Raw genomic sequence first — 12930 nt, 5'->3', positions numbered from 1 at the left:
TGTGTATTGTATTTTTACATCAATTTAAGTGTCTTTTAAGGCTGCAGATCCAACTCTTCAGTGTCTGGAGAAGTTTCTGTTTTTCCCAACTCCCACAGGAAGGACATGAAATAGGATCTTGTTCTAACAAAACAAGAGTGGGGGAGACAGCCTGACCTAAACTGCTTGTTCACAAGTGGTATTTTATGGAAATTATGTATATCATTTGCACACTGACTAATTACCAAGCAACAGAAAGTTTAACATTCCCCCGGGGGATGGTGCAGATCTGGTAAAAGGTCTTTTCTCTTTATCCATTGGTTTCTCACCTTCACTGCCCAGATTTCCACTGCCTCTGGAGAAAGCCTGGTGGGAGAAAAAGGCTTCCCACAGTCCTGGGAGTCTGGACTCTGCTGAGTCAATCCATTCAGTAAAATAATTATTATTATCTAACTGAATATTGGTTAATTAATCCTCAGGACATCAGAGACGACCCACTTCCAAACCTGACTGCCACAGCTTTGGAGCTGTCTTGGCCAAGGATTTTGCTTTCTGTCAAAACTTGCATGACAAAAAAATAAAAAAACCAAAAAAAATCTCATTCCAAGCCCAGAATAGCCTGAGGGGGTCAGAAGAGCTTTGCCATGAGATGTGGTGTGATAACTGATCTGATATGTGCAGGATTTATTCCATCTCAGTAACCAGTCTGAGACAGGCTGTTAATCTCTGATATTTTACTGCACCTAGAGCTCAACCTTCCAGACACAGTGGCTCCTCCTACAGCCAGAGATGTCAAATGTGTGCTAATTCTTCATGTGTACTTACATTCTTTGTTAAATATATTGCTTCTACACGTCAGAGTCTGTGCCTCAAAGGGTAAAGCACAAACATTCCATTCTGGAAAGCTCTGTCAGTTACGCCTTGGAATTGATAATTCTGCTCCTTCCTTCCACTTCTTTTCATTTGATTCTGGAATTTTCTTCCCTTTTCCCATCAGTCTAGGCTCCCATTAAGGAAAATTCTGTGATTCTGCAAGGAAAATTCTGTAAAATTCTTCATGATGTTATGTTGCTAACATCATCTTTCCCAACTTCCATAGCAACCACCCTTCTGGATTTTTAACTGGTTTTTTTCCACCTGCCATTTCAAATCTCACAAACTCTCTGCTGTGCTAAATGTCATCTCCTGTTTAGCTATCTCTGCAGTCATTCCTGGAGCCACACACATCTACAGTGAGAAGCAGCTGCTTGTGAGCTTCAGCGTTGCAATTAGCTCCAGGAAATTAAAGTTCAGCTGCCAAATACCAGCCCTCCAATGTTCCCTTGTGCATCACATTGGCTCAGCCAAGAGGATGCACAACACCACCTAGAACAACTCAGGAAAGGAACAAGAACAACCAAAAGGCACTAGGAAGAATTCTTCAGCTTTTTCCTTTCTGCTTTTCCTTTCAGGGAAGGAAAGGGGGGGATTTATTGGACTTTATTTGAGAAAGGTATCACAGAAGATCAATGATCAATCACTGACTGAACTGTCCATCTATTTATCTGTAGGGAGGCAAAAAATCTGTCAAGTGCTGTTAAATTCCAGCACTGACTCTGCTGGGGAAGAGTCCCTGAGCAGAGGAAAAGTGCAACCTAGGGCTGAATCACAAAGTATTCCATGTAATTCATGACCAGGCTTCCTTCTCCCACCCTTCCCCATGGAACTGGTGCTTATGGACTAATCTGGTGCCATATGGGCTAATCCAGAGTTTACTTCTCACAGACTTGGGAGGTAAGAAATGAATTGGTTTGAGGAAGAGAAGAAAAGCACAAAGCAGCAAAGGTCAGAGAGGCCAGCACTGACACTGCTGGGGAAGAGTCCCTGAGCAGAGGAAAAGTGCAATCTAGGGCTGAATCACAAAGTATTCCATGTAATTCATGACCAAGCTTCCTTCTCCCACCCTGCCCTATGGAACTGGTGCTTACTGGTCACTGCCATGCCAGGACACTTGGCTATGTGGACTAATCCAGAGTTTTGCTTCTCACAGACTTGGGAGGTAAGAAATGAATTGGTTTGAGGAAGAGAGGAAAGACACAAAGCAGCAGAGGTCAGGGAGGCACTGAGCACACATCTGCCTGTGGTGCCTGGAAGCCCCACAGCAGCCAGGCTGTTCACTCTGCACACAATTTTCAGGCCCTCTCCTGAGAATGGGAGCCACTGAGATCCCTGAGAGCTGTGAGCAGTGCTAGGAGGGTGTCTGGACTCAACCCCCACATTTCCACATTCCACCACCGTGCCATCCAGTCTTCCTCCCTTTTACACAAACTTGCAGAAAGTGGAAAGGCAGTGGGAAGAGCCCCTGCAGGCTGAGAGCAGAGCTGCAGAACTCAGCTTAAAGACATCCAAGCAGCTGACACAAAACCAGCCCCAGTCTCTCTGAGCACAGAACCAGAGACAAATGACACAGTCTCAAAACATTTGCTAAGCCTAAAAAAATTAAAAATTAAAAAAAAAAAAATCATTGCTCTGTAAATAAAAAGGTTGTAACTTCTGTAGCTCTGGGAGATCTGAGTGTTTGGTTTTCTACTTGATAAAACAGGAAGTCAGAATCAAATCTGAGCTGAAGGTTTTCATCCTCTGCTTGCAGGGACTTGTGAAAACAACAGTGCAAACAGCCTGCAGCACAGACCACAGAGGTTGGACTGTTTGTCCCTACAATAAATACTTCACCAGTGCATGTTTGTAATTTTTTTTCATTTGTATAAGGACCCAGACAGTAACTTCCCCAAGGAAGAACTATGACATGAGTATTTCTGTGGTTCCAGTCAAGCTAGAGGATCATGACTGCTGAAACTTCCCTTGTGAGGTTAGCTCAAAGTCAGCTGTGCAAACAGAATTCCCTGGGCCATCTGACCATCAATTCAGAAATTTCCATTGGGTTCCTTAGAATTCCCTGGGCCATCTGACCATCAATTCAGAAATTTCCATTGTGTTCCTTAGAATTCCCTGGGCCATCTGATCATCAATTCAGAAATTTCCATTGTGTTCCTTGAAACCACATGACACAAATGGTGGTAATGCAGCAAACCAGGAAAGATTACAAGATCTGAGTTAAGCCAACTGCTTTAACTTTACACATAGCTTTACTCTTACTTTACACATAGATTCACTTCTAAGGGCCTCATGCAGAACACAGGCCACATTGACTTCTGAAGGTTTAAAAACCCTTTCAGCCCATCCACCTTGTAGAATCAGTTTAACTTCTTCAACTGACTCACAGCAGCAGCCAGGTCTACTCCTATTTCAAGGGCCATATGTGAATCCTTCCATGAACACTGCAAACATCATAAACATCTGTGACCTTCTGTCTGTCTGTCCATCCCAAGCCCTGCAAGGCAGAGCTGTCTCTCTCTGTGCCAGTGGCCAGCACAGATGAAGACAGACCCAAGAGATCATTGCCAGGGTCCCCAGGAGCACCACCAGGACTCACCTGCCTTAGGGCTGGCCCATGGGTCCAGGAGCACTGCTTTAAGTTCAGGCCTGAGACATCTGTAGGTGCAGCCATCTCCTGCTTCTCCTCTTGGATGGACCTCACAAGTCAAAGGCTTGATTACAGTGTGGAATTCTTTAATTCCACAGCTGATTTTTTCATTGTCATGGCTGCAGAAGCCCAGCACAGACATTCCTGTGCAGAATGGTGTTAAACCTCTGCATGTAAATACTGCAGACTGCAAGGCTGCCACTGCCAATTCCTGCTCTGCTCCTCTAACTGGGATGTTTCTCTGGGCACTGGCACTGCACCAGCACAGCAAATGGTTTGGTCATGATCTCCCCAGTTTGGTTTCCAGGTTGTGCCACAGCCCCCCACAAGGAAGTGCTTTTTGCTGAATGCACCCCAGCACATGCAGGGCACTCACCAGCTGCTCCACACCATGCACCAGAATCTGAAACAGCCTGCTGAGGTTTTTTAACAGATTTAGGCAACTTTGGCCAAGGTGCAAAGGCACTGCTGTAAAAACCAGGCTTCCACCTGGAACTTTTTCACACTGTTTAACCTTCAGTGTCTTCTCCTTTCTGCCACCACTTCCCACCTCCATGCACAAGCACAGAGTGCAGGGGGTTGCAGAAACCAGTTCTTACCTGAGTTCAAAACTGGAGAAATGCCTAGAAAGACTCTCCACAGAGGTTTCTGAGATGTATGGATGTCACACCCTGCTGGAAGGGGGGCAGAACTGTCACTCCCAGCTGCCCTGAGCCCCCTTGCACAGGCAGGGGTTGGGTTAGGCAGGATTTTGGCAGGCCTGATTTTGACTTTGTCAGAAAACCTGTCAGCATGCATGTTAACTCAAATATGGAAAGGAGAAAAATTATTAACAAGGTTTTACAGCAGCGTTTTCAACTGAGCTTCCAGCTGCACGTGCAGCTTGAAAGTCAAGGATTGACTGGGTGGGGAAGAGCTCCAGATCACTCAAAACATAAAAAACACACCCATTCCATGGCAGCTGTTCTTAGGCTGCTCATGGTCAGCTTGCATGCTTCAAGAACCACTTAACCACAAATGTTTCTTAAACTGATTTCCAGAAAAAACCCCAAAAATGTAGGAACCAAACGTGTCTGAATACCACGTGAGGATCTGAAAAGGGTAAGCACAAGGAAATGACACCCCAGCGATGTGGCTGCAAATTCAAGCTGCATGAAGCTAATAAAATAGTCATAAATAAATATAATAGTAATTAATAAATGTCATAAAGTCCATGTGGCACCCCACAGGGTCTGTGATCAAGCTGCACTCACGAGGTTTGGGGCTGTGGGAGGAGAAAAAGCAAGTGGGTAAAGACAATTCCATGCTCAGTGTGTCTCTGTACAGTTTATTTTACAGGAGATGAGATGAGCACTATGGTGTATATAAACTTGCAGAACAATATAGGAAAATACAGTTTAACCATATGAAATTGTTTTACAGTAAGACAGAAAAATTACATATAGGAAATGCCTTCAACACTGAAGGACAAGATCCACAGCTGACATCAAGTAGCTTCCACTGAACCCTGCCAGTTTATTCAAGCTGAAGATCTGCCCCTTAAATCTTTTCTTCATTCAACTTAAGTTCAGTAAGTGATTCCTTCATCTATCCTTAGGGAAAAAAAGCCATCCTATAATTTCCACAATGATCCAAGATTTACTAGTAACCCAGACAGAGGCTGTGTGATAAATAAACTGTTTAAGGGGTCTAGTCAGCCAAAATTTATGGGAAGTTATAAAATTTTGGTTAAGCATCTGTAAAAACAAGTCATTAGTACTGGCAAAAGACAACTTTCCTAGAAATTTAGAAGTATTTAGGAAAACTTACACAAAAAGGACCAAATAAGCAACTTAATTTTGGTAGAAAACTCTGGTTTAGTGTATGCCTGGTGTCTGGCCTGCCTGTGAATCCCTGCTGCTAGTGTCTGCAGAACTGCCCAGGGGAATTCTCACTCTGTCTTGTGTTGCAGAAAACAGGGAATCATCTAAGGAAAAGAAAGCATTGTTGTCCAACACTAGCACCTGCTGTTTTCCTAATGGATAGAGGTGCTGTCCCTAAAGAGTGTTTTTGACCTAAAAGAGTATGGACATCCAAATTCCTTAGGCTATTCTGATAATCTCAGCCATTTCATCAAAAACCTCCACAGGAAAAAGGGATTTCAGGTCAACCATTGCCAACTTCTGGGATTAACATGACTTTGATTATTTTGTTAGCAGATGTGAGATCCCTGAAATCACATTCAGCTTTTGAGTTCCAGGACCAGAACATTCCTTCTCTGCAACTGCTGTAAAAAAAAAAAATAAAGTTGTGGGCTTTTTAAATTATTACTATTATTAATTAATTTTGTGCAATAAAGTGTAACAACTCTTTTATGCAAAATTATCACTGCATACTAATTTGATGCAGAATTCCCTGCTTATTCTACTGAGACCAAAGATTAGTTTCAATGCAGTTGCTTTTAAGTTCTGATTTTTTTTCTGTTTTCAGCATTGAGAACTTGGGATGCCTGAGCTGGACAGCAAATCCTCAGAGCCAATCCTGGAGATGTGGCTGTCCTAAAAGGGTGCACAGTTCAGAGCAAGGAAGGGGCTGAGAATCCTGCACAGATCTGTGCACAGTGGCTGCTCCTGAGCTTTGGCAATTTGTGGGGTAAATCTGTATTTTTCACATGCTTGTAGCAGATATTATTTAAAGAGGCACTTCAAGGGGATTTACTAGCAGAATTTTAACAGGGTTGTGATACAAGCCATTACTCAGGTACTTGTTAAATCAGTAGCCCTAAAAGACTGCATATATTCAAAATTATAGTCCTGTCCACTCACTGAACCTGGACAGAGCAGCTGGAAAGCTTTTCTTCTGAATATCCACTGAGTTTGTCTCTTCTGACACACCTGAAATAGTTCAACTTAATGTAAGTTGAGGGAATTAAATTTGAATGTCTCAAATCTATATGTGGGGGTTTTTTTTGATTATTATGTGGTTAATCTAAGATTTTTTTTTATTGGTCTATGAAATATTTTATCCATGTACAGTTCTTAGACTCAGATGCATCATTAGGCACAAAAGGTTTCTGCCTTGAGGAATGCATGGGATTAGAAATTTAAGTTGAATTGTGCTATGTGTTGGTCCCTTCAGAAAATAACGTTCAGGAAGGAAAAGAAACTGCAGCTAGCACAAAAAGAAGTTATTACACTTCCAAACCTGGTGGCTGATTAAAAAAATCCAAAATAACCTCTCCAAAAAAGCTCTTACAACTCTCAGAAAACAGCCAAAAGCATGAAGTTTGGTTAGCACATGGAAATAACAGCTATGTTCTATGAAATTTCAAAATTAAAGGTGTTGAACTTCACTGATGAAGGGCTACAGTAACAACAGAGAGGGGAAAATAAAGAGCAGAAAGATGCACCACTCACATGAATAAAATCTATTTTGAGACAAAGCAGTGGGTGTTATTCTTACGACAGGGTTCTCAGGAAAAGACAAGGATTTGCTGCCAGGAAAGACTTCATTCCCACTGTGCCTCAGCAGGGCTGTGTGCTGCAGGCTCCTGAAGCACAGCAGGCTCAGCACACCTGACCTGGGGCAGCCAAAGGCAGAGCCCCTCTCTGGTCCCCAGGGCAGCACTGGCACCTACTGGCCTTCCACGGTGTGAGCTGGACAGCTCTGAACCAGCAACAGACACACTCCAGCACTGATTTTCCAGGGCTGAGCAGGACTGGGACCATGATGGGCTCCTCACCCATCAGTGCCCATCAGGGGCTGAGAGAGATGCCACTGAGGAGCCATCTCCCTGCCCTGTGTGTCTGCTTTAATCTGAATTTATCTGGGGCTCTTGCCCACCTGGTTAAGACAGATGAGACCAGCAGGCTCCTCTGGTGCACACAGGATGCCTGTGGGCTGTTCCCCATCCCTGGGAGAGGATGGCAGGAATGTCCACACAGCAGCAACTCCTCAGAGCCAATGCTTCAGCAACCTCTGCCATTTCAGCACACACTGGGGAGCAAAAAGGCTGCAGGCTTTCCAGAGAGGTCTGTGAACTGGAGAGCTCATTAGTTTGAAAACTGCCTTTTTGACACTGAAGATGGAATTGCCAATGAGAGGAATGTCAGGGTAGCAGGACTGCCCTCAGGACACTGCTGCCATCTCTGGGAGCAGACCCAGCAGGCTGCACGAGTGGACAGAGCACAGGAGATTCTGTGGAACAGTAAATCTGCTCCCAGTTCAGGAGGAAACATCCAAGAAGCCACAATCTACTCATTCCAGGGGGACCTTCAAAGTGCTTGTCTGGATTTCTTAAGGTGCTTGGTAGTGAAGGACCCACCTGGGTAAGCAGTGCCCTTTCTCTCCCAGTGTGTGATGAAGAAATGGATGGGCAGAGCCACTTTGTCACTGAATTATGCACTGGAGCTTTTACAGCTGCATCAGGAGGTGACCTGTGGGTCCAGACTCCAGAGGTGTGTTCTGACTGCAGCCCCACACAAAAACACTGCTGGAGCTGCACAGAGAGCAGCTACACGTTAATTATTTCTCATTTCTTCATATTTAGTTATCCATGTACTTGAGTATAAGTAAGGAAAAAAGAGGTTTGTGCATTTCTGTTTGTTAGCCTGATTTTCAAAGAGTCTGATCTCTCAGCTCCCTGCTGTATGCCAAGAAATCTCTGAGTGCTGAGCACTTCCTAAAAACAGGTGAAGAATGCCCATTTCTATCTAACAAGCCTAACTTGCAGCCAATATTTAAATAATGATATGAGAAACAAGGACAATTCTAGGAAGTTCTAACAAAGCCTGAGAAACTACAACTGCTACAAGCATAAAGAAGTTTCCTGTGAATGCCCCACAGAAAATTCCTGTTGGGGAAAAGAAATAAAACCCCAACCCAAAAAAAAAAAAAAAAAAAAAAAAAAAAAAAAGAAAAAGAAAAAGAAAAAGCTGCATCAAGGGAAAAAGAAGCAGTGCATCTGCCTGTCAGGCACTCAAGGAAATGTGATTTCAGTGTTTATCTGTGCAATAAAGGGGAGCACAGCTGCCCCCCAGCAGCTCAGAAGTGACTGCACAGGGGGAAAGGGAGTCTAGAAACATAACAGGGATTTCTGTGTGATTTTCACTGCTGTTACAGTATTTGAAAATTAAAAAAAAAAAAAAATTTAAGCTGACTTCAACAATTCCAGTGTTCAATAATAAACTAACATCCCTATAAGGGAGCAACCAAAGTCTTTCAGAAGATGTCCAACCCATAGAAGTGATGAACAAGTGTGAGTTACAGAGATGACTGAACCTGGAGCAGGTTGCAAACTCAGAATTAGACCTTTCTGGGATATTGCTCCAAAAAAAACTGGAATCTTGCAGCTAATGGGAGAATAGGGCATTTGGCTCATGTGGTAAAATACTCACTGCTTTCAGCTCATAACTCCAGCAGGAATCAGCCACCAGCACTGGATCCAGAATGAGTTCTGGCAGGAAAAAAGCTGAGAGAATACCTTAGAAAGAAAGATGTTCAATTGTGCTTTGAAGACGCAGGCAGGAAGGTCTGGATGATGAACAAAAAGCTCTCATCCTGTGTGGCAGCTGAGGGTACAGCTGGCAAAGCACCTCACCAGCTCTGGCACTGCTGGGGGGCAGACACCCAACAGATCTGAAGCCATGGAGTTCAGGAAGCCCAGAGAAGGGCCAAAAGGCTCTGGCTGAAATGGAAAATGCCAGGGAGCCCTCCAGCACAGGACAAGAGTGTGACAGCATCACTCAGACCAAGAGGGAGCTCACAGGTGTGGCAGCACTCCCAAAACACAGGTGGCTCAAGAGATCTGGGCAGGCAGAGCTACCTGCTGAGGACCAGAGGGAAATCCCCCTGGTTCCACCTCTGGCAGTGAAAGCAAACAGTGTTAGCTGAAAACTGACCTGCTCTGTGACCTCAGAGCATGCAGAGATGTGAGCCAACCCTGCCAATCTGATCCCCACAGTGACTGCAGCAGCCAAAGCTCACACCAGAAGGGTGAGGTGCCAGGTGAAGTGAGACGATGCCTAAGCTCAGTGCTGGAGGTAAGAGACTTCCCTTGGTATTCCATTAGCCAGCTACACTGCAGCAGCATCATGCAGCACCCACACATGCCAGAGTTTCAATAAAACACTGAGTTTGCTCTGGAGAAGCAGCTGCTTAAGATGAGCATGAGGACAGACTGGGCTCCACTGCATGTTTGGAACTCGGTGAAAGACAGAGCAATGCTGAAACTCCCAAAGTTCCCTGTGAGAGCAGGAACCCACACTCTCCTTTACATATGCCACTACCCTCTTTGAGGATGCTGCCTGCTGGAAGCAAGGGAACTCCAGCATGCCCTGACCTGTAAGGGATCACTATCCAAAATCCATCAGTCAGAGAGGGAATGAGCCAGGTAATGCTGATTTGCATGGGCACATCAAGAGGGATTATCATTTCTTTGAAAGAAATGAGCTGAAAAATGTTTACAAGCAACAGCAAAACTTGCACTGAACACAGGTGGAAGTGCTGTGGGTGAAGCATCTCACCTGTGGTGGAGCAGAAGCCAGAGTCTCCTGGGGCTGGGAATGACCAACAGCCAGGTACCTGTGCTCTCCTCTGCTCAGGGAAGTGAAAAAGAGATGCAGCCTCCACCAAGAGAATTGCTGTTCTGGGCAGCTCACATCCCTGAAACATTTCAAATGGACCAAGAACTAGAAAACTGTCTGGAAATAAAACCAAAAGGAAAAAAAACCAACAAAACAAAAACACCCCCCCCAAAAAAAAACCCCAGACAAACAAAAACAACAAACCCTCCAACTAAGAATTTAGAGCAGCATAAATACATCTTAGCAAGGGAACCAAAACCCATTACAATCCCCAGAGGAACCTGTGCTAATGGACAGTATTTCCAGTCCAAAAGAGATAAAGTAACAAACTTTTTAAAGAAAGAGGAAAAATAAAGCATAATTGCTAACCATTTATTTCAGGTATTTATTAAGGAGAATACTGTGTAAAGTGCACAACTAGCTTTGTTTTGCAATCCAAACAAGAATGTGCTGAGGCATTGTCAAGATTGCTCATTTCAATTTACAACACAGCCTAGAACAGGGGGCAACCTGAAATGCAGCTTTCATGTGTTCACATTATTTTGGCCACTGAAGTTTTCAAAGTTCAACCTGCACTTGTGGCTTAAAAAAAATCAAAAAGTGCCTGTCCTCTGAAGTGCAAGGTAAGAGTTAGAAGCACACACTGATAAAAATTAGTAAGACAGAGAGTGAATCAGCAGGAACTGAAAAGGAGAGATCATCAACTGCCCTGCTTGAGGGCAGCAGGAAGGAGAAGAGGATCCCAGGGAGGCTCAAGGACACTCAGGTAAACCAAACCCTCCAAAATGCTCTGTGCAGGGGCTCAGGAGAGGCTCACAGCACAGAGTGCTCTGCCAGCACCAAGAACAGAGTCCAGACTGCCAGGTGTGCAGGGGAGGAGCAGCACAGAAGTGCCACAGCAGGAGCAGTGACCCTGAGCATGCAGCAGCCACAGCACTCCAGCTGCCAACGTGCAAAGGATGCTGGAGGGTGGAAAGGTTGATGAAGCAGCAGAGGATGGGTTGTGAAGGCATTTGCAAGACAGGAATGAACCTGTACTAGTAAAGAGATGGCTGGAAAAAAGGGACCAATAGAAAAATGGAATAATAATTTAGAAATAATAAACTAGAAAAATAACCACTGCAGCAATGTCACAAACATGCTGCAGGTAAGACTTTTCTGTGTCTCTGTTTGTATTTGTAAAGAGGAATATTGACTCCCAATGATCTAATCCCAGCATTTGGAGGATGGTGAGCAAAAACCTGGAACAGCAGTAGAACAAAAGAAGGCTGCAGTTCTGAGGCTGGGGAGGAAAAGACAGTAACAGTGAGATAAAATGGAGCAAAAGTGTGCATCAAAGGAAAGAGTGTGGTTTGGGATATCGTAGCTAAGACCACAGTAAACACTGAGTAAAGGCCACAGTGGTGAGAATCAAGATTTCTCCTGGATCTAAAGCAAGAATCTGAAGAATCTTTGCATTGTATGAAATGCTGAAAAAATATATTAACAGCAACATTGAATACTCCATCAGAAATACCAGCAGAAGAAAATAAATACCTTTTCAAAACCAGTCTCCAAACTACATACCATGATTTGCTAAGAGCTGTGTTGAATTTTTGGTGCAGTTAAGGGTAACAGAAAAAAACTCTGATGGTACAGAAGTGCTGGGCACCTATATCAACACTGAAAGCAATCCAGCATCACATATTCATGGCACCTTTGAAAATCAGGCTCCAAAAAGATAAAAGCCAAAACTGAATGGGACAAACCCAGTAATTAAAAATACCTAAAGTCTGTGATATTCACCTGAAGAAACCAACAAAGGAAATTTAAACCTGAATCCCAAGTAAACTATTAGAGGGCTGTCTTTAAGGAGATTCTGTGGAAAAACACCTTGCATGAGCAGGAAAGATTTTAAACATCTCATTTATTCCTTGGAATACGACCTCCTTCTGTCATTGAGGGCACTCTGACAGCTAATGAGGTAGGTATAGTACAACCAAGTCTTTCCTGATTAAAAACTGTGATGGTAACACTTTCAAACTTACCTAAGACTGGCTGACAACAGAAATCATGAAAATGGGTTTATGTATCCCTGAGAGGGAGTATAAAACAGGAAGAACAGGAATCTTCTCCACAGATTTTGGGAGAAGGGCCATCACCTCACTGCCATGGTGAACGACAGCGTTATGTATGAAAGCAATGCATCCACACAACATTGCTGCAGGATCCACAGATTTTAGAAATGGGGTGCCAGGAAAGTTAATTGACTTGCCTATGGCCATGAGAGCAGTCAGTGACAGACCTGGGGTTGGTGATCAGGACTTCCTTGCCTCCTGCATCGTGTTCAGTTATCTCCTTGCTGGCCAGAGGCTCTCTGCCTGCTTGTTCTAACATACTCTACAGAGACAGTCATGCAAGGGGTGGAGCACAAAGTCACTGGAGAACAGGGCACTTTCTGTGCCAGGAAGCAGATTTCTCCTGGAAGCTGCGTGCAATTGGGAACCTCTGGTGGGAAGCACACATCTGGTTTTTTTCACCCTGGAATGTCTGGTGCTTAAGGCTGAGCACAACAAGGACCATTGTAATGACTAAATGGAACAGAGATAGCCCATACAGGCATAAATTACAAGGTGTCTGTCTGGTAGTGAAACAACCTTTTCCCTATGCTCTTTTGACCCTTAAAAACACACGTTAGCCTGCTAAATTCAGTGGACTCATCACATCCAAGCACAGATCAGTCTATATTTCCATGTCCACAGGTCGGATATCTCCAGTTTTGTGTTCTTTTACCCACAGTTCCCTGTCTTTGGCAGGATCCACTTTCCGAAGCAACTGATCCACAAGTTCTACTGTCTGAAATGAAGAAAACAAGAATCCAAATGT

The 12930-nt window shown here is 44.1% G+C and overlaps 1 protein-coding gene across 6 annotated transcripts in view; it reads right to left on the bottom strand.

The window, feature by feature from the left end:
- Positions 1-4809: 4809 nt before the first annotated feature.
- The window catches only part of GAS7 (growth arrest specific 7), an 85660-nt gene continuing 77539 nt past the window's right edge, over positions 4810-12930 (bottom strand). For 5 of the 6 annotated variants that reach the window (XM_059864184.1, XM_059864186.1, XM_059864185.1 and 2 more), the window contains one exon: positions 4810-12900. In XM_059864184.1, the coding sequence (XP_059720167.1) occupies positions 12787-12900 (114 nt within the window). In that variant the 3' untranslated portion in view covers positions 4810-12786. The remainder of the gene's footprint in view (positions 12901-12930) is intronic. The other variant, XR_009488891.1, reaches the window with a different exon arrangement.

The sequence above is a fragment of the Haemorhous mexicanus genome, chromosome 20 (assembly GCF_027477595.1).
Source record: "Haemorhous mexicanus isolate bHaeMex1 chromosome 20, bHaeMex1.pri, whole genome shotgun sequence".
NCBI classification, from domain to species: domain Eukaryota; kingdom Metazoa; phylum Chordata; class Aves; order Passeriformes; family Fringillidae; genus Haemorhous; species Haemorhous mexicanus.
This window is presented reverse-complemented; position numbering and strand designations above follow the sequence as displayed.